The following is an 18,554-nucleotide window of genomic DNA, read 5'->3' as shown; positions in this document are numbered from 1 at the left end:
CCTGGTTTCAGACACAGGCGTTAGGACCAGTGAATCCCCTCCTTTGAGCTAAGCTCTTTAATTACACTTTCCATTTATCCCACCCAAACTCAGTGGACTTCTCCTCCTCTCCCTTTCAGAGCTGGTCCTGCAGCCACCCTCGCCTGCCCGCGCCTCAGGCTGCCGCTGTGGCAGTGACACCGAGGAAAGGTGGGAGAAACGAGGAAAGAGCGACTGTGTCTAATAAAGAGCAGCCTGGCAGGGGAGATGGGGAAGGCGAGCAAACTGAGGGATGGTACGGGGCAAAGAAATTCTGCTGCTCCTCCAGGACTGCACACAGAGGGCAAACAAAACAGCACCATTAATTTAGTCAAGGACCTGCTAACAAGCTACCACCAAGGTTTTCCGCTGTTGCGAGATGATACTCCATAGTGAAGGGAAAAACAAGCAACATTATCGCAAAGGGAAATATGTTTATACTTGTAATGTAGCATTTTCCACCCAGAGGCTTCCAGGACCTGCTGTTTTCCTCCAAATCTTTATTTGAAAAAGTGAGGAAATATATGTATTATAACTAAAGACAAGTCAGTGACAATTTAACAGCTGGTTTCTATTTTGGTGGCTTTTTAGGGTATCTAACAACTTTCGAATGGCCATAGAAGGTTTCTAAAGGAAGCCCTGTGGCTTCAGGAAAACAGAGCCAGGACCTTGAGCACTGAAGAACAACTAGCCTGAAGGACTACAGCAAAACTCCTTCTTGCTGAGCCCACGCCAGAAGCAGACGCTGAGAGATCCCCTACCTGAAGTGGGGTCCCAAGTTGAGCTCCGGCGCAAAGGGTTTGTCGGTGACAATCGTGGTGCCAATGCCAACAGCCCGGACGGGGATAACGTAGGTGTGGCTGTTCTCTATGAACAGGTTCACCTCATCCTTGAATTTCTCCGTGTCATCCAAGTTCGCTATGACAGACACAGACACCTCTGTCTCGGGGGGAATCACTCCTTCACTGGGTTCAATCCTCCAGCGCGAGCATTTGTCAGCCTGTAAGACAAGCCAAACACTAACTTAGCATGGAAACCACGGACCCTGGTCTCTTGTGGGGTGCAGGAAAAGGAAGGACTAAAGTTATGGGGCAATGCAGAGACCGATATACCCTGTGAGCCCCCTGGGTATACCGCAAGCTGCCCGGGGAGGGAGGGACCGGGACAGCAGTGCCTGAGCAGCTCTGCAGGTCAGTGCCTGGTATGAGCACACAAACCCCATCATTCACACACCAATACCACCCACCCCAGGTGGCTTGCTCTCTGCAGAGATGGAAAGCAGGTTTTCATTGTGGAATCAAAGCAAGCTGCCCTGGGAATCCCCCACTTTGAGGTTACATTTATCCCCCAAACAGCTGGAAAAGCAGCACGAGGGAAATTCAGCCCCCTCCTTGGCCCAGGAGGCTGAGCCTGTACTCTCACACACTGCCTGATGCTCCATCCACAACACCAAGTCCACAGTGCCAGGTCTGGGCTAACCAGCCCCAGAAGTCTGACCCACCTAGCATGGAGAAGAACAAACCTCCTCTGAACCCGTTTTCAAGCCCCTCACAGATCCCCCCTCCAGTGGGGAGCACACCCCACCCAGCCTCAGCACACGAGCCTGTCCTGGCTGCATCAGCCCTGCTCCCCCTGCCAGGCAGCAACCCAACCTCCCTTGGCTATGCAGCTTCTCACACTACGCAGCCTCCATGAATTAAAGAGCCTTTTTCTGCAGCCAGTCTCCAGAGGTGCTCTGCAATGCGACAGAGTCCACCGTAGGTACACGACCCTTACATGTACATTCTTGTGCAACAACCCAGCTGGTTTGACCCCCAGTAGGTGTGAAACTCACCTCACTGCGAGCAGTTTGAGGACAGACCTCACACCCTAGTCTCTATCATTAACAGCAGTTCGACAGAAAGCAAATGCAGATCTAATAGGGAAACCGTGTGGAAACCCATGCCCTTTCAGGAGCAAAGGGCCACAGCGTTCTCTTGGTCTCAGAGCTCCAAACACATGACGCTTAGAGATAAATACCTTCCACAAAATAAAGGGAGAACTTGCAAAAATGATCCAGACTCATTTCTGCTCAAACATCTATGCAAATTCTCTGTTTTACTGAGGGGTCCCCCAGCTAAAACTGCCCCCAGAGCCAGGCTCCTCTTGCTGCATTGGGATGGAATACATTGCTTTCTCAATCATACAGTGGTATGCAAATGTTGCATATAAAAATCAAGTCACAGGTTGCTTGACAGTCATTTTTGTTAGAAAATAGCCCCACAGATACTTACCATCTTTGCCCTGAAGGATGCAGGGATGACACTCTGATTGGAGAGGCGGAGAGTTCGGGAAGCATCTTGTATAACTTGGATACTGCCAAAATTTATCTTACTTGGATGCACATAGACAACTGGTCCTTCTCCAGTGCTCACTAAATGGATTTTCTGCTCCAGAAAGAGGGTAGGAAAGATCAAAAAAAACCAACAGAGAAAGTTTAAAATGATTAGACAGCTCTAAGGGTACTCCTAGACTGGGGGATAATTATGCCTGTTTGAAGTTTTTTCAGTGTTGTAAAACCGAAACAGAAGGCCTGGAGCAAGTGTGGGATCTGGACTGATCCCATCTGAAAGCCACAAGCTCCCGTTATCAGGGGATAAAGAAATCCTGTTTCCCGTGTTTGGTTTTTCACACCTCCTCCACACTGTTAACTCTCCCTCCGCTACCTTGTGCCTGCTCCCACTCCTTTTACTGCTCAGTCTTGCCCCAGACCACCCTCCCTGACTTCTGCTGCTGCACAGCACACTTGGACAGTGACTTTAGTCCCAAAGCTACACCTGTGAAAGCCAGCACAAGTCAGAGGCAAAGCAGGCCCTTTAGAGTAGAGATCACGCAAGTTAGTCGCCTCTGATTTGCACAGACGTGTATTCCTGGTATTATGTGGATAATGGGCATTAATTATTAATTACATCATTCAAGCAGTATTGTTTTCTTTTGACAGTCTGAGACCCAAAAGTTCTGTTCTTGCAGAACTGGCACAGACTATTGGAGGAGGAATGTGGATCCCTTGGCTAAACCACCTCCTCACATCATTAAAAACATTCAGGAGGCATTCAGGAGATTTAGCAGCATCATTTCCACTTGTTTTATTAAAAGTCTAAATCCCTGTAACTACTTTCAAAATGTCAGCCTTTCTTTGTTACAGAAAGCTTAAGGTTCCCAGGAACCCTCTGACATCCTCTTTCATGCCCAGAGAGAGGAGAAGACGTTTTGAAACAGCTGCTTCAAAAGTTGATATCATTTTAAATTAAAGTTTAATTAACTATATTTGTTCTCGATTTCAGCTAGATGAAGCCAGGACACTACAGACAACATTCTCTTGCCTACATTTTGTTGTCATTGCTGCTGTTGTGTATGCCTGAATGTGAACATCATCTTTCAGGAGGCTTTAGTCCAGGAATGCTTTGCCTCATCCATTTCCAAACTTAGTAGAAAAAAGAGTCTCTGTGCTCCAGGTGCAAGCGGTGCGGAGACTCATGAGTCTTTGGCTGGGGCTCTTGGCAAAGAGGTATGATGGATGTTTCTCAGAGTGATGGGCCTGACTTTCAGCATGGCCTCTCACACAGCGCTTGCTTTATCAGGATTCAGGGACGTCCCTGCGTGCTCCTGAACAAAAGGCCTAACGAAGCACCAGTGATGTTCATCTAACAGCACAGCAGAGTACGAGACCCAGGGGTTGTTCTGGGCTTCAGACTGGCCTTCTTATCCCGTCTGACCTACCGTAATTAAATGCTGTGTCAGACACTTAGATTACCACCTAGGATGATACATCCTTCCTCTTCTCTAGGTGAAGGGAAGTGGCTGCAAGTATACTTGAAATTACAAGACCTCCTGACCTTGTTAATGTATAGAAACCAGTAAAGTAGGACGTTTAGTTTTAACGTTAACCATCACTTGTGTTTCACTAGCTTTTATTTTTCTCGTATTTTACTGCAATGTATATAATTTCATTTATACTCTTTTCCTACCTACCCTCTGACATCTTACCCACTTGTAAAACATCTTGAAACCTGTAACTCCTTGTCTAGTGGAGATAAAACAGGCCTTGCATAGTCTGGCAAACTCCCTGAGTACATCCCTGATAACAGGGACCTAAAAATGCAAGACAAGCGCCTGAGAAGACGCCAGTGTCAAGAAAAGCGACTGGAAGCTGGTTTAAACCAACCCCCTCAAAACAAACAGGAGCCGAAGGAGGGATGAGGTCACTCCATGACCATGTACGGACATGGGAAACCTAAAGTTCAGCTAGCAGACAGTGTGAGGAAGATGATGTGGACCACCAAGGGGGGGAGAAGACCCTCACTCTATTTTTACTACGCACGCTCAGACTATGTAAATGAATTCTAAGAACCCATTAGCACAAGACTGTCTTTTCTAGGAAGCTGATGCATGTGTATGCTTTTTGTGTATATTAGTCAGAGAGTTTTGTTAGTAAGTGTGGCACTCATGGTGGAGCGATCCCCAGCGCTGCCCAGCTGCGAATAAAGAATCCCTGCTGAACAGTTATACTCAGTTCTGACTGTGGAGTGAAGCTCTTTGTTTCACAGGCATTAGCTGTTGCGTATGCCACAAACCCCTTCTTTCCTTGTCCACACCAGCATATATTACAAGTTCTTGCTTTCCCGGGAAGGATCCCCGGAATTAGCAACCCTGCCTTACGCTTCACACCCCACCAAGATGAGTCGCACAAAGGCCCACGTCCCCTGGAACTCACCAGAGGGGATTCTTCACTCCCAAACACTGCAACATGAGCAACAGTGTCCTGCTTTCCTGTCACCTGGGCCTCCAGGGTCAATGGGACCTCCACTGAGCCGCGAGGCTGGACAATCCCCCACGGCACGGGGCTGGAGTACCACACAGAAGCGTCCTCCTTGTGTTCCTGTAAGGGACAGAGTCAAATGCAACACACAGGAGTGACCTTTGAGGAAACTTTGAACTCCTCAACATCTACACAATGGCAATTCACACACATTTTCAAAAATCCCCAGGAGAAAGCAGAAAGGTACAAAGCAAGATGCAAGACTTGTATGGGCTTAGCGTCCTCAGGGGGGCCAAAAGCTGCTGCACCCACAAACACCCACTCCTGTGCTGGCAGCCTCCTTGAAGCAGCTTTTCACAACCCTCTACGTTCTCCTGCATGAAAGCACCCCAAAGACTAGAATACAAACTGCTTCCTAAAGAGTTTAAACTGCTTCCTGAAGTTTATATTCAGGTAGGTTCCTATTTAACTGCTTCCTGAAGTTTATATTCAGGTAGCTTCCTCTTCTCAGCAACCTTTAGGTTTGAATATAAACCAGCAAGGTCTTATCCAAAACCCTTTTTTCCCTGATAAACCCCTTGATAACATCTGAGGGCAGGAGGTGGATGCAATGCCAAACCTGAGGGAGAACCCTGTAGCAGCCTGGAAGATCGCTGTCGTTCACAAGGGTCAGCATCTGCTGATAGGGGAATTTTAGAAAGCACCGTCCAAACATCACGACGGGGTTGAGCGCTCGCAGTGGAGGAACCACGCATCTAGGCAAAGAGATGACCAAGAGGGAATTAGAGATACCGAGAGAATGTAGAGGTCGTTTACTCCCCAAGTAGTGTGAAATAGAGCATAACACATTTGTCAAATAGACACTTAATACCCCTACAGCGATAAATCGCCTTTAACTTCTTCTGACTCAACCACCTCCTGTAAAGGTGGGGCAAAACCCTGGGACTCAGCCTCGCCAAGTGCCCAGGTAGCACATAGTGCCCTGTCCCAGAGCTGCCTGATCAGCTCTGCCCGCTCTTTGCCCCAGGAGGCTTGCAAGGACCCTCCCAACAGTCCCAGCAAGGCGTGAGCTCTGGGGGAGCCTTCCCACCGAGGACCAGCGCTCACCAAGGCGCAAAGAGCACAAGACTCCAGTGTCTCAGTGAAAACGACTCCCTCCTCTCCCACACCGCTGTTGCCCTGCCTGAGAACTCAGCCCTTTGCCCCAGCGAGGGAGGGCACAAGCCACCCCCTGCCTTAGGCAGTGGGGGATCCCCCTCTCCCAGCTCCTGCACCCCCACGTCTCCATGCACTGTCTGTCCCCATTTGCACTTGTTTTACAAAACTGCAGCCCAGGCACTGACTGGATGACTCTGCCTAGGAGAGGGAACAGCACAGTGAACTCATCCCTCTTGTAATTAAACCGACACCCACTGCAGCACAACAGCATTGAACCTGGCTGCAGCAAGAACAACTTTTGGCTTCAGTCTGAGAACATTAATGCTCAAAAGAACCAGAGGGAAGCAGAGAAACCTGAGCTCACCTTCCACATCAAGGACTATTTTCCCCTTCATAAGATCGTGCTTTGAGCTTTCCCTCACCAGTCCTGCCATAAGCCCCTTTCCCATTCGCATGCACCTTCGTTAACTGACCCAGACACCAGCTCTCAGCAGGCTGCTCACTGCGGCCCAAATGAATGTTGTAGTTTGGTTGCAACCCAGCACAAGCCCACCACTTGCAGGAAGGAGGAAAGATGGCCCTTTGGAAATTTATTACACCTCAAGCACCAAAAAACAGGCCCATAATGAATATAATTACTGTTCCCCTTAGAAAAAGGCTCAGGGCCATGCCTGTCCGCGGAGCACAGGTGCTGCTTTCAGAACACTGCCGGTCTCACACCTAGCTGGGCAGAACTAGCTCATTAAGCAACACTTGTCATTTGGAGATGCAGCCAGCAAACCACGTGCAAGGCAGCGTGGTGCTGGATGCACGAGGAGAGACGACGAGCTGCAAGGAAAGCGCCGATACCTGGCTGTGAGGAGCAGCGCCGACACCGCCTTGCCAACACCGCACACGTCCACCACCAGTGCCAGCTCGTAGCTCTTCACAGTGTTGGAACACAGGGTGACCTGGGGGAAGAGAAGAGCATCAAACACTTCATCACTCCCAAAAGCCATCGTCCACATGTGCTGTCCTCCGGTTCTCGTTCCACGGGCAGGAAAGGGAGGATTTTGCCCTAACTCTTCTGCTGGTCCATGTACAGAGCACAGTTGCTGGGAGTAACAAAAGCCTTCTGACAAATCTGCTTTGTTAAATACACCTTGCACTTACCAGGGCATACGTAAGCACGATTAGATTAATGCTCTACTCACCACTGTATTAAAATTAAGGGACTAATTTTTAATCTCAACTACAACAGCATAAATGCAGAGGCAATCTGTTGACTTCAACATTCAGCTTTACGTTGGGAAGCTGAGGGCAAAATGCAGCCCAGCAGGTGCTGTGCAGTTCATGGCTGCCAGAGCTTTTCCAGTCCCCACTGGAGATCACCGCAGTGAATACAACTCATTCTGCTCATCAGGAGAGGAGAAATAAGACCGGGAAGAAAAGCAAACTGCTTTATACAATGACATCTCTCTTTTTAAGAGCCGCCTTCTGTCCTCATCCTTCCTCTGCCCACTTTAAATCAAAAAAACTGCTCAAAGCAGCTCTCAAAAACATATGAATGGCTTCTGTCCTTGACCATATGGTACATGATCTTCAGCTTACGATTTTGGAAACAAAGCAGTGGTCCTTCAGAAAAGCCCCAGAGTAACGCAGCTAACAAAAGCCTAACACTAGTGCAGGTATCTTACCCGCGTTACGCTCAAAGCTAGCGGTGCTAAAGCCCTCTCATCCCTCAGAGAAGCTCCAGCTCCGCCCGCCGAGCACGTATGGCCGGACTCTTCCCATACCTGGATATCCAGGAATCCCAGGGGGCGGACGGTCCCTCTGCGGGGCTTTATGGTAAATTCGGTTGGCCTGAGGCGAGGTTGGGCTCCCTTTCTCCGGCGTAGGCAAGTGTTGTCTGACATCTGAACAGAACTGCTGACACTGGGCTCTCCCAAGCCGTCCCCAGGAATGCGAAGGTTGAAGGTCAGGGGCACCAAGGAGGTGTTAGTGAGGCGACATGACAAGGTGTGAGGAAAGCCTGGGAAAATGACACAAATATGAATTTATGCACCAACTGTCCTGTGATTTCTGGTGTGAATAGCCTGTTATGATAAAACTGGGTTTGGAGTTCAGCTCTTTTCAATCTGAAGTACAGCTAACTGAGAAGCTACGCAAGGAATTAATTGTCACTTAAGTTCCCTTTTACGCTGATGACAGAGATTGCTTCCTTGGAAATGCCCACTCTTAGCGATGCTGAACACCACAAGTTTCTCTCTCTCTAACTGTGAGGAGCTCTCTCACCTGCCCCCAAACCAGCACCAATTAGTTCGCACTTACGAGTGTCCATCCAGACAGACCATTTATTCTGAAAATTCAACCCATAAAATGCCCTGTGAACTCTGCGAACACTCCTACAGTTTTCAGTATATAAAGTCATCAAGGAGAAGCTACGGTAAAAGAAAGGAAGGATGAAATTGGGAACGACAGCATGATGCAAAGCGCTCTAACGCAGTTTCTCTAGGCAGGATCCTTAAGGCATCTCCTGTCTGGGGCTACCAGACTGAGCACATGACAACTCCCAGCCCACCGCACTGGAGGCAAACCTGATGCTTGCTCAGAAATCAGCAGGAGCCATGTTCCACCTTCCCTAACGAATGGGACATGGCTTCCACACTGCACACTGGCCCGCAAAGGTCGACATCACTTTAGCTGTGATACTCGCCTTCCCTCATGGAAAACCAGTGACACAACCACACCTGGTGGGGTGTTCTGCAGAGACCTGCTCTGGCGTGGACATCTGGCTTGGCTGGCCAGCTCTGTGAGAAGGAGACATCTCCCGTGGCCTGCTTACCAAGCGTCGTTTGAATACAGACGGGGAGGAAAACCAACTGCAGACACAGCAGAGAGTTTCTCCATGTCCAACAACAGTGACCACTGCCCACCTCCAGCAGTTACTCCAGCAGGGAGGCAGGAGGGGCACAAAAAGGACAAACACAGACTTCACAGTCCCAAACAAGACCAAAGTCGCCAGACACAGGTCAACAGTCAGCAGCACAGTTAAAAGAAGCAAAAATACAATAGCTGCCTTCAGCTGAAAAGGCCTTATTAATGAAATGAGATTAAGGAGGATGAATCTCCTATTACATAACCACATTTCTGCCTGGTGTGTTCCTTGTTGTTTTATTCAAAAGAAAATAAAGAAGTGGCAGAGTGGTGATGGAGGGAGGGGGAGAAGTGGCTCAGGAAAGGTAATGAGTCTTCTTAAAAAGTCCATGAACAGCTTGAAAACACAGAGGCATCCTGGGCACAGAATGATAATGGCCCTTCAGTCAATCCACAATTGATTTCACATTTAAACTGCAGATCATCTCAGTAAAAAGCCTTTTGTGAGACTGAGATGGAGAACCAGAATCTGCAATTCAATGGAGACGCTCTGGATGCTCAGCCCCCGGCTCTGTCAGCAGAGCTGGGCTTGTGGTGGGGAAGGAGGAGCCCATGATCCGAGGACATCAGTGACTGATTCAGAGCTACTGCTTGGGCATGTGACCTGGTGGGTGACAACGAGGGGCCCTCACAGCGTTAATTAACATCTCGCACTGAAGGTCAGGCAGGTAAATGGTATCCTTGCCTTGCAACAGGAACATTTACCCAGAGCAGCTACAGGCCAGTACGTGGCTTAAACTCCCTTCTGCTGCAGTCCCGTCCCCATGGCCCTTCTGGGACAAGGACTTTCACAGTCATTCTGCTGCCAAGGATTGGGAGATTGGGGCTGAACAGACTACGAGGACACCAGAAATTACTGACTTTCTATTCCTTTGGTCCTATTTGATCTCACGATGGCACAAGACCACCTAAGCAACCAGCAGCCCTGGCTTTAACACCCTGAAGGCTGCTATGGAGGAACACAAGTGACAGATGATCTTATGTTAAAGTGCTCCATTTTGGTAATTCACGGAGCTCTCAACCCATGGCCCAAGCCCAGGGCACACTCACCAAAGGAGACATCACCGAAGTGGAGGGCAGGGACGTCGAAATGAAAAGTCGGTCCAATGACACAGCCCCTGCAAGGACAAAGACAGGCAGAGGAGGTGTTGGCTTGGTTAGAGAGAATGGCAAAGTGTTCACCTTTCCTTACCGCTCAGGTGGGTAAAAGCTGCTCTCGGAACCACGGTGGGTTTCAAATCAACCTGTCACCCCTGTGCTCAGCACAGCACCCATGTGGACAGCAGGCAGCCAAAGCAAAGTGGTCAGCAGCCAACAGCTGCTGCTGAGGCTCAGGGCACCACGGCAGGGTGTGCCCCCATGCTGCTGCTGGCCCCATGAAGGTCCCTGAACAAGTGATGGCTCTGTGCCTCGGTTTGCCCACCCGTAATGTGATGGACAGAGGTGTCCACACAAAAGGGGACTCATTGTAACCAGCCTTCCCAACCACAGGTTCCCTGCTTTGGTATTTCTTAGCTGGAACTGGTGTTTCCATGGAGTATATGAACACCTTCCTCAGAAGACCTGATCCACACAATCATTACACATGCAGGACTTTGGGGCATGAATCCAGGGGAGCCCCAACATCCATTGAGAAGAGCAGCAACAGTTCTACACAGCGGACAGTTGAATCTTGGAGGGAAGTATCAGCTTGTCACCAGTGCACCAGCTGACACATCCAAGAGCAACAGTCTTAAACCGCCGAACACGGGTGTCCTGAACCCACCACACCACCTCGCCCATCCTTAAACTCAGCAGACAGGCTCCAAACTCCAAAACTCACTCACATCCACTGAAATCAGGACTTGAAGCTGCACAACATTCAGTAATTGACTTCATGGTTGATGACAATCAATGTCAGCTCTGCCTCAGTTAAAAATCAAGGGCCACAGTGAACAGTGCCTTCTCATTTTATTCACAGGACTGACACTGTCATTGTCCACATGTTCTGCACATGAACAGACCCCAGCATCCCGCAGGAGGGACCTGCGTCCATCCGTGCTGTCCCGTTTCCAGCATCCCTTTCCAAACACCAAAGAAACAAGCATCCAGCACCTCGTAAGGTTGGTTTCTAAGTAACGAATAATCACCTATGGTCTTGGCACCTTCTGACTGCACAGTCAAAGAGCACTCAAAAACTGACTTTCAGGAGTTTCAATCCAACACTACTTCTTGATTCTTGCAGCTGAATCAGCTCCTAAGAATGAGTCAGGTACCAAATCCCTGCTGATGGTGAAGTTCCTTCTCCAGGGACCTCACACAACCAGACTTGACCTCCCAAGCCCTAACAGCTTACTCTAGACGGAGCAAAGGGAGCAGACACGCTTTTCGTCACAGCATTTGCCAGGAGACGATGGAAAACTACCTCCAAACCAGCCACGACTGGGGATGACACCAGGAAACTGCCAAGGATGAGCCTTGCCAGGCAAGTGGGGAAATGACTGCCATATCTGCTGAGTGCACCGGATCTGTGCTCTAGGAAGTTAAACTGGAATGACTGCCCAGAAGGCTCAGCCAAGGAGCCAACCCAGAGCTGATAACAGTACAGCTTGCAAGAGAATGGGGGAAAAGGCAGTGGTTTTGGCAACACCTGTGTTTTACAGTAGCATTAAGTAATGCATGCGTGAAGGGAGATCAGGGTCCTCGCAAAGTAGGAAGGATAACACAAGGCGGGAGAGGAACTGCTTGAACTCTCATCCCCGTTCCTTCCTTTGCAGCCCAGTGTCCCACCAGCCAGCTCGCCTCTGTTCAAAAGAACCAGAAGCTTTTCTCCATGGAGGACGAAATCCAGTGCACAAAACCTTCCGAAGAGGGAGGCTCAGCTGGAGCTGGTGGGTGGACATCTCAAGGGCATTTGAAAACAAACAGCTTGAGCTGTGGGGCTGGAGAATGACAGAAGGGCTGGAGAGGGATCCTTGAAAAAGGCAAGACAGAGCTCAAGGAGGCAGATGCCATCTCAGGGAGGAGAGGACTGCAATGGGAATTGCTGCTGAGGGACAGCTGCATGGGAGCAGGCGGGTGTGCTGCGGTGCCATCAGATGGGCTGCATAGGAGCCACCATCCAGGGAGGAGGAGTACAAGGATGGGGAAGAAATAAATAAAAAAGGACCAGCAATCCTCTTTCACTGAGACAGAAGGTCTGCACTGAGCCCAGGGGGGTGCTGGCCAAACAGGGCAGAGTGGCCACAGAGAAAGGGAGGGCGTGCTGGGCACTGGGAGCCAGGGCATCACTGGGGAAAAAAGGACCACTTCATTTGGCTGTGGGGAAGCCAAAACACAACCGTCCCTCTGACAGCTCCTTCCTTCCTTCCCCAGGAGCAAGGCCACTGCGGGACAGAGAGCTGTATTCTACCTGTGATAAGTGCAGCCTTACCAGCAAAACCTGCCCTTGCTCAAGGAGAAAGCTGCTCATGCAATAACACCCCGTGACCAATTTGGGGGAGGGACAGAGAAGAATAAATTATTTGATTGTGAAATGTTCCCTCTTGATTTCCAAAAAAAGCAGCGCTTTCCCTCCAAACACAAAGCCAACGTAATTGTTTCTCTACTGACGTCAACAGACCTACTCACCACTCTTCTCTTGCAAAGTAATACCCTTTTTGTTCTTTTTTATCCATTTGCCTCACCTTATTGGTAAAGTCGACCGCAGATTCCTCCCATTGCTTTATTGCCTTTGTCTAGTGCCTCCCAGCAGCACCAGCCCAGGAAGCTGGTTGCCGAGGAGGCACAGCCAGCCCCACAGCTCCAGAGCACCCAGCACCAGCCTTCCTGCCTACACCATGTCATCCCACCAGCCCGTCGTTAAAGACCAGCTGGGACAAGTTTGCATGCTGCTGCAGTCCTGAGAAGTGAGCTTTGCCTCTCCTGTCATCAGCTTTTTTTCCCCCTTCTCCCCTTTGCTTGGTGAGGATTATCTTTTGCCGTGGCACCAGCCCACGGGATGATGCCCGAGTCCGTGTGACAGCACCTGCCGCAGAGCTTCCCATCTCCCGCGTCAGCACTGCTCTGGCTGCAGAGAGGAGGTACCACAGCGCTGGCTGCACAAGAGGATAGCTTGTCCCAACCCATGAGCATGAGAGGTGATGCTGAGGCTGCTGCTACCCATTTGGGATGGATTATTAACAGGATTTTAAAAACACTGCCTCTCTGCAGTCACCCAGGCTGGCCCATCCCCAAAGCCCTGCTGGCCTTGCTGTGTGTTCAGGGGCGGTGGCCCAGACCATCTACCGCCCAAAGCTGATGCCATCCCGCTGTCTGCCGTGGCCCAAGGGCGAATGAGCTACCTGTAGGAAGGAGTCACTCCAGTTCCTGGGTACCCGGACTGGGCAGCAGGCATCTCCACACCTTTCCTGTACCACCTCCAGTCAAACTGTTTTCCAGCATGGGTAGTCCCTTAAAGCCCCGGGGCCCTCACACAGAGACATGTGAGAACCTACTGCTGCCAAATTCTGTGCAAACAGCGTCCTGGAAAGTCACAGAGCCACCCACCTCAACCATGAAGGCAAAGCTGCTTCCCAGAGGAACCCAAGACTTTGAAAGTTAAACTGGGTATTGAGAGCACAGGAGTCATGGTCACAGGTGGCAGCAGGTCGAGGGAGCTGATCCTGCCCCTCTACTCCACTCTGGTGAGACCCCCCCTGCAGTGCTGTGTCCAGCTCTGGGGTCCTCAGCACACAAAAGACATGGACCTGTTGGAGCGGGTCCAGAGGAGGCCACAAGAATGATCAGAGGGATGGAACACCTTTCCTGTGAGGACAGGCCCAGAGAGTTGGGGTTGTTCATCCTGGGGAAGAGAAGGCTCTGGAGAGACCTTACTGTGGCCTTTCAATACTTCAGGGGGGCTTATAAGAAAGATTTGAACTGGATTTTTAGTAGGACTTGTCATAATAAGAGAAGGGGTAATGGTTTTAAACTTAAAGAGGGAAGATTCAGACTAGTTATAAAGGAAAAAATATTTTACAGTGAGGGTGGTAAGACACTGGCACAGGTTGCCCAGAGCAGTGGTAGATGCCCCATCCCTGGAAACATCCAAGGTCAGGTTGGACGGGGCTCTGAACAACCTGATCGAGTCGATGACGTCCCTGCGCATTGCAGAGGGATTGGACTAAATGACCTTTAAAGGTCCCTTCCAACACAAACTATTCTACAATTCTATGATTTCCTCTCACAGACAATTACACTTCATTTGCTGCTGCAACTGCAAGGTTCAAACTGAAGTTAAGATTAAAAAGCCCTGGCTCTTAGTGTGGGGATGCTAGGATCCGAGCCAAGACTAAGACCTTAGACAACACCTTTTTTTCTCTGTTTCATCCTAAAATGAGGTAGGTGGGAGATGATTACCCAGAGACAGCTACAGACGTGCCCACCAAGCTCCTATAACCCTCCTCACCTGATAGTCAAGGTCACAGGCTCAGGGGATCCGTTCACACTGAACCTGAATTCTTCTGTGAACTCCCCCAGGATGGTGGAACTGAATGAGATCCGGATGACTTGCAGCCCATCCGGCAAAATGATGCCCTCCTGGGGGAGGAAGGTGAAGCAGGAGCCCAGAGCTGTAGCTGGAGGGACCAAGTTGAAGACAGCGTCGATGGCTCCTTTGTTAAACAGGACCACCTGCAGCAGCAAGAAAGCAAAATGGAAATACATAAGGAATCTTCCTTTCTTACAGAAGGCTGATTTGTCTTCTGATTAAGCAATTAACGTCTGTAAAAAGCAGAAGATGCTGTGTGCTGCTGCTTGGCAGAAGCCAAAGAAAATGCAACAGGACAAGTTCTGCCTTTGGGTTTTTCATGCAAAGCAGTGACAGCTTCATAGAAACAGTCACTCGGGGTTTATTCCACTGACACAGAGCAGCCCACTTCGACTTGCAGTGCAGAGGAGCTGCTCAGCATCACCAAGTCGATTCAGACCTGTCCCTAAGAGCAAGGAAGGGCAGTTGCAGCATTACTAGTGAATCATCACACAACTGATTCTGCTCCCGACAAGTCCGATCCTGCCGAGGGCAGAACACGTTGCAGCCAACAAGTTTACTGCATGTAGAAGACACCTCAGGGCAGCACTATAACCAACTTCAGAAGCACTCCCCAACTCTGCTATGGTATGTAATTTAGTTTTCTCATTTTTTCTTTAATGGGATACTTTCTTAGTCTTTGCTCAAACAGACGTGTCAGGAAAGGATGAGCGTGCGGTGCACAGCAGCTCCATCTATTCCAAAGAATTTCTCTTTCCTAAATATTCACAGCCACCATCTAAGACTTTACCATTATCAGAATAAACTGCAAATTTAGAACTAAGCCGTATTTTGTTGAACACTTGAGAGATCTACTGCCTTGATCAAGTGACACAATCCCGCAGCACTTGTTGAGAGTCAGCTCTTCTCATGTTGGGCGAGAAATGCCCACAGCTGCTGCGAGTACCAGCACGCTGTCAGGCACCAACAAACCCACCCAAAGCAAAGCGGTAAAGGTTCTGATTGCTGCAGGGTGAAATCCTGCCATTTCCATGGACTTAACTATCTGCTTTGGATTTCTTTTCCCTAACTTTTGTCCTTGTAAAACCTGGTAGAAAAATTGAGACAGAAGCAGAGACATGTCCCTTATTTTTTAATTTTGCAGCTGCTGTTAAAAATATTCACGTATTCAAGCTCTGCAAGGGTAACCTGAAAACTACTCTCTCCTCTCTTGTCTTTTACACCTCAGTTACAAATTGCACTTAGGGATCCAACGCTGAGCTGAGGTTTACCTCCAGTCTAGCTGCTTAGTACAGCACTAACAGTATCATCTACTTAGTCACATTTTCTCAAGTCATGAAAATAATAAAATGGTAATCAATAAAGTATCCCCATTACAAATGCATAGAGAGCACAATATTTTGGTAAGAAAACACCTTAATGTGTCCTTCCCTGCCACAGTCAAGCTTTCGAAAGTATTGCCTCATTTTCTACCTCTTTCAGTTGCCCTATCTTATTTTTTTGCAGAAGACTTGACGCCACTGGCAGGGGGAGGCAAATATGTAGAAAATTCCTTTGCTTCATTTCCAGAAATGCTTTGCTCTTCATAGAGATGCAGCAAATCTGAAGAGTGGTGAGAGACTGGTCAGCAAGGGAAAGCACTCCCAGTTCCGTTGCAAGACACAGCTCTGAGCCAGAGGCTGCACAGCTTTCCTCCAACTCCCAGGAACCGGCAGCACGCACTTAACCGAAAACTGGCTGCAGTGGACTGGAGTTCAAACACAGTAAATTTGTTCCAGCTGCTTTTTAACAGCCCGGGTACAAAGGTGCATTGCATCCAGGGCTGGAACAAAAGCATCTGAATATTTATCTTTTTGTCCCAGTGCTGCTTTCATGTGTCAAGGGGGTATTTTTTCACATGAAGCCTCCCAGCTGATCTCCAAGGAAGGTTGCCAAAAAGCAGGGAGTAAGACTTCACAAACAACATATGCACCTTTCAGATCCCATCAGAACTATCCAGATTCTGGGAAAGCCCCCGAATTTGACTAGTATGTCAAATACTCCCTGCTCACAATGACCCGAGTTGCCAGAAATCCCACAGGTCCACGAGGCTCACTGCTGCCCTGTGAGCCATCAGGATCCCCCCCAGCCCCTCAGAATCCCGACTGCTCACCTCATAGCTGTGCTCTAATCCAACAAAAACCTTCCCGATGTCCAGCTGCTCAAAGCTGAAGCGGAGCCGAGGCCCTATGCCTTTCCCTTTGATGCGCAGGGGCAGCCTAGTCTCGCGGCCTGGGGAGAGATTTCCACTTCAGTACAGTAATTCCCTCTGTTATCCTGGACTGTCCAGGCTGCCTCAGTGCTAGTCCCTGACTCAGGGCTGGATGGGACCAGCTCTAGGTGCTCCAGGAGGAGATACAGGACTCTTCCCTTCCCTCAAGAGATATGCCTTGGGGCTGGCTTCTAATTTCTAACCAACCCCTCAGGCTGGTTTCTCATTTAGCCATCAGTTTGCACCCTGAAAAAGCGATGCTGAGTTTAAAACACAATCTCTGAATTTCTTCCCATGTGCTTAGATGAGCTCTGAAATCCATTCAGTGAAGGCACAAAGCTCATGAAACAGAACTGAAGATAAAAATACGCCATCTATACTGATGCAATCGGAGACAAGAGCACAGGAGCCGAGAAGTACGAGCCCAGGCAAGGCGAAGCTCCCTGCTAACGGCGGTATGCACGTCTGAGAGCTGCCTCCAGCAGGCAGAGCAGCTCAGCCACTGCCCGTGCCTGATACACAGCTCCATGCCCGGGGCTCCAGGGCTCACCTGCTGCAGCGGCACCTAAATTAGACAGGGCTTTGTGATCTCCAGAGAGAAGCACTCACCTATGCCCACCATGATACCGAGAGCTCAGCTTTGTAAAGACACCTTACCTGAAGCACGCTGAACAGTTATGGAAAACCTCACTGCTGAGGTCAGAGAAGCCATAAACATACTGCTAATACATACACCCCTTGCTGCAAAGGAACTGAGACTGCAAGGCTTATAGCTAAACTCTAAGATGCTCATTTTCTTCCATAAGCCTGCTAAGATGACAGTGTGGGATCTTTGTCTGAAGGATGCTCTGACCCACTGGAGCAGCCTCAAGTGCCTGAATCCTGGCCACTGTAGCTCTTTGGCCTCTACAGGCACCTGGCAGCAGAGCAAATGCTGGCAAACCCACGGCATGAAAACTTATCCCTTCACTGCCTTAGTTGTTCTGGGATCGGTGATAGCCACACATCCTGAGGGCTGGCCTTGGATAGGAGACCACCTGGAAACCGCAGGGACAGTGGGCACGTGCCAGCACCCTGCTGACCACTGATCCTTTCTACCAACTACACGAGAACCGAGTGGGCTGCAAGACTACTTGCGCCTCCACTGTGGGCAACAGAAGCAGGAGAAAGGAGCCGTACCTGAGATGTCGCAGTAGACCGTTTGTTGATAGACTCTGGCTTCTCGGGGTCTAAAGATCACATTAATTTCAGCTGAGGAATTTGGCCAGATATCTCCCTCCTGAAACAGAAGGAGACAGCAAACCATTTATCTTCAAACGTCACATTTCTTGTTTTCAACCACAGCCCTGTAGCCTTTATTTAGAGCATCAACGAAGAGCAGGGAACAGGCAACACTTATCAACAAAATTTATGGGAGTTTGGAAGCAGCTGCAAAAAAACTTTCTAAGTCTCTTACCTTTACTGGCATCTGGTAGAGGTGTTTTGTTAAATTAGGGCTATAACGAAGCAACTAAACTGGCTCACACTCCAGTAGCACCTCAGGAGCCAGCGGTCTGCCTGGGCTACGTGTTCTCTATAGGATGGCAGTTGAGTCAGAGCATGGAGAACCACCATGGATGGTAACCAGGACAGATGTAAAACTATGCAGTGCTGTGAACATGGTATTGCAACACTTCTGACTGAAACACTTCTGGCCTCAGACAGGCTGCAACTGGCAGGTGGCATAAAATACAGATGGTGGATGTATGATGGTACAGCACAACCACTCCAGCTGTCGTACCCTGGTTTGCTACAGCATAAAGCAAGGTGATACGGGAGGGGATGGCACACCGTGACTCACAGCTACACAAGTGGTCTCTCTGCAAGAGCCCAACCATAAATACATGCAGAGAATCTGCTACATC

At 49.4% G+C, this 18,554-nt stretch overlaps 1 protein-coding gene across 1 annotated transcript in view; it reads right to left on the bottom strand.

The window, feature by feature from the left end:
* LOC141949124 (hydrocephalus-inducing protein homolog) overlaps positions 1-18,554 on the bottom strand; it is an 88,165-nt gene that overhangs the window by 35,682 nt on the left and 33,929 nt on the right. Inside the window, exons 10-19 of the mRNA XM_074882356.1 lie at positions 17,830-17,929; positions 16,552-16,670; positions 14,319-14,542; positions 9,941-10,008; positions 7,750-7,985; positions 6,824-6,924; positions 5,436-5,571; positions 4,772-4,936; positions 2,292-2,444; positions 780-1,018 (exon numbers count right to left, since the gene is read on the bottom strand). Of these exons, the coding sequence (XP_074738457.1) occupies positions 780-1,018; positions 2,292-2,444; positions 4,772-4,936; positions 5,436-5,571; positions 6,824-6,924; positions 7,750-7,985; positions 9,941-10,008; positions 14,319-14,542; positions 16,552-16,670; positions 17,830-17,929 (1,541 nt within the window). The remainder of the gene's footprint in view (positions 1-779; positions 1,019-2,291; positions 2,445-4,771; positions 4,937-5,435; positions 5,572-6,823; positions 6,925-7,749; positions 7,986-9,940; positions 10,009-14,318; positions 14,543-16,551; positions 16,671-17,829; positions 17,930-18,554) is intronic.

The sequence above is a fragment of the Strix uralensis genome, chromosome 13 (assembly GCF_047716275.1).
Source record: "Strix uralensis isolate ZFMK-TIS-50842 chromosome 13, bStrUra1, whole genome shotgun sequence".
Classification (NCBI taxonomy): Eukaryota; Metazoa; Chordata; class Aves; order Strigiformes; family Strigidae; genus Strix; species Strix uralensis.
This window is presented reverse-complemented; position numbering and strand designations above follow the sequence as displayed.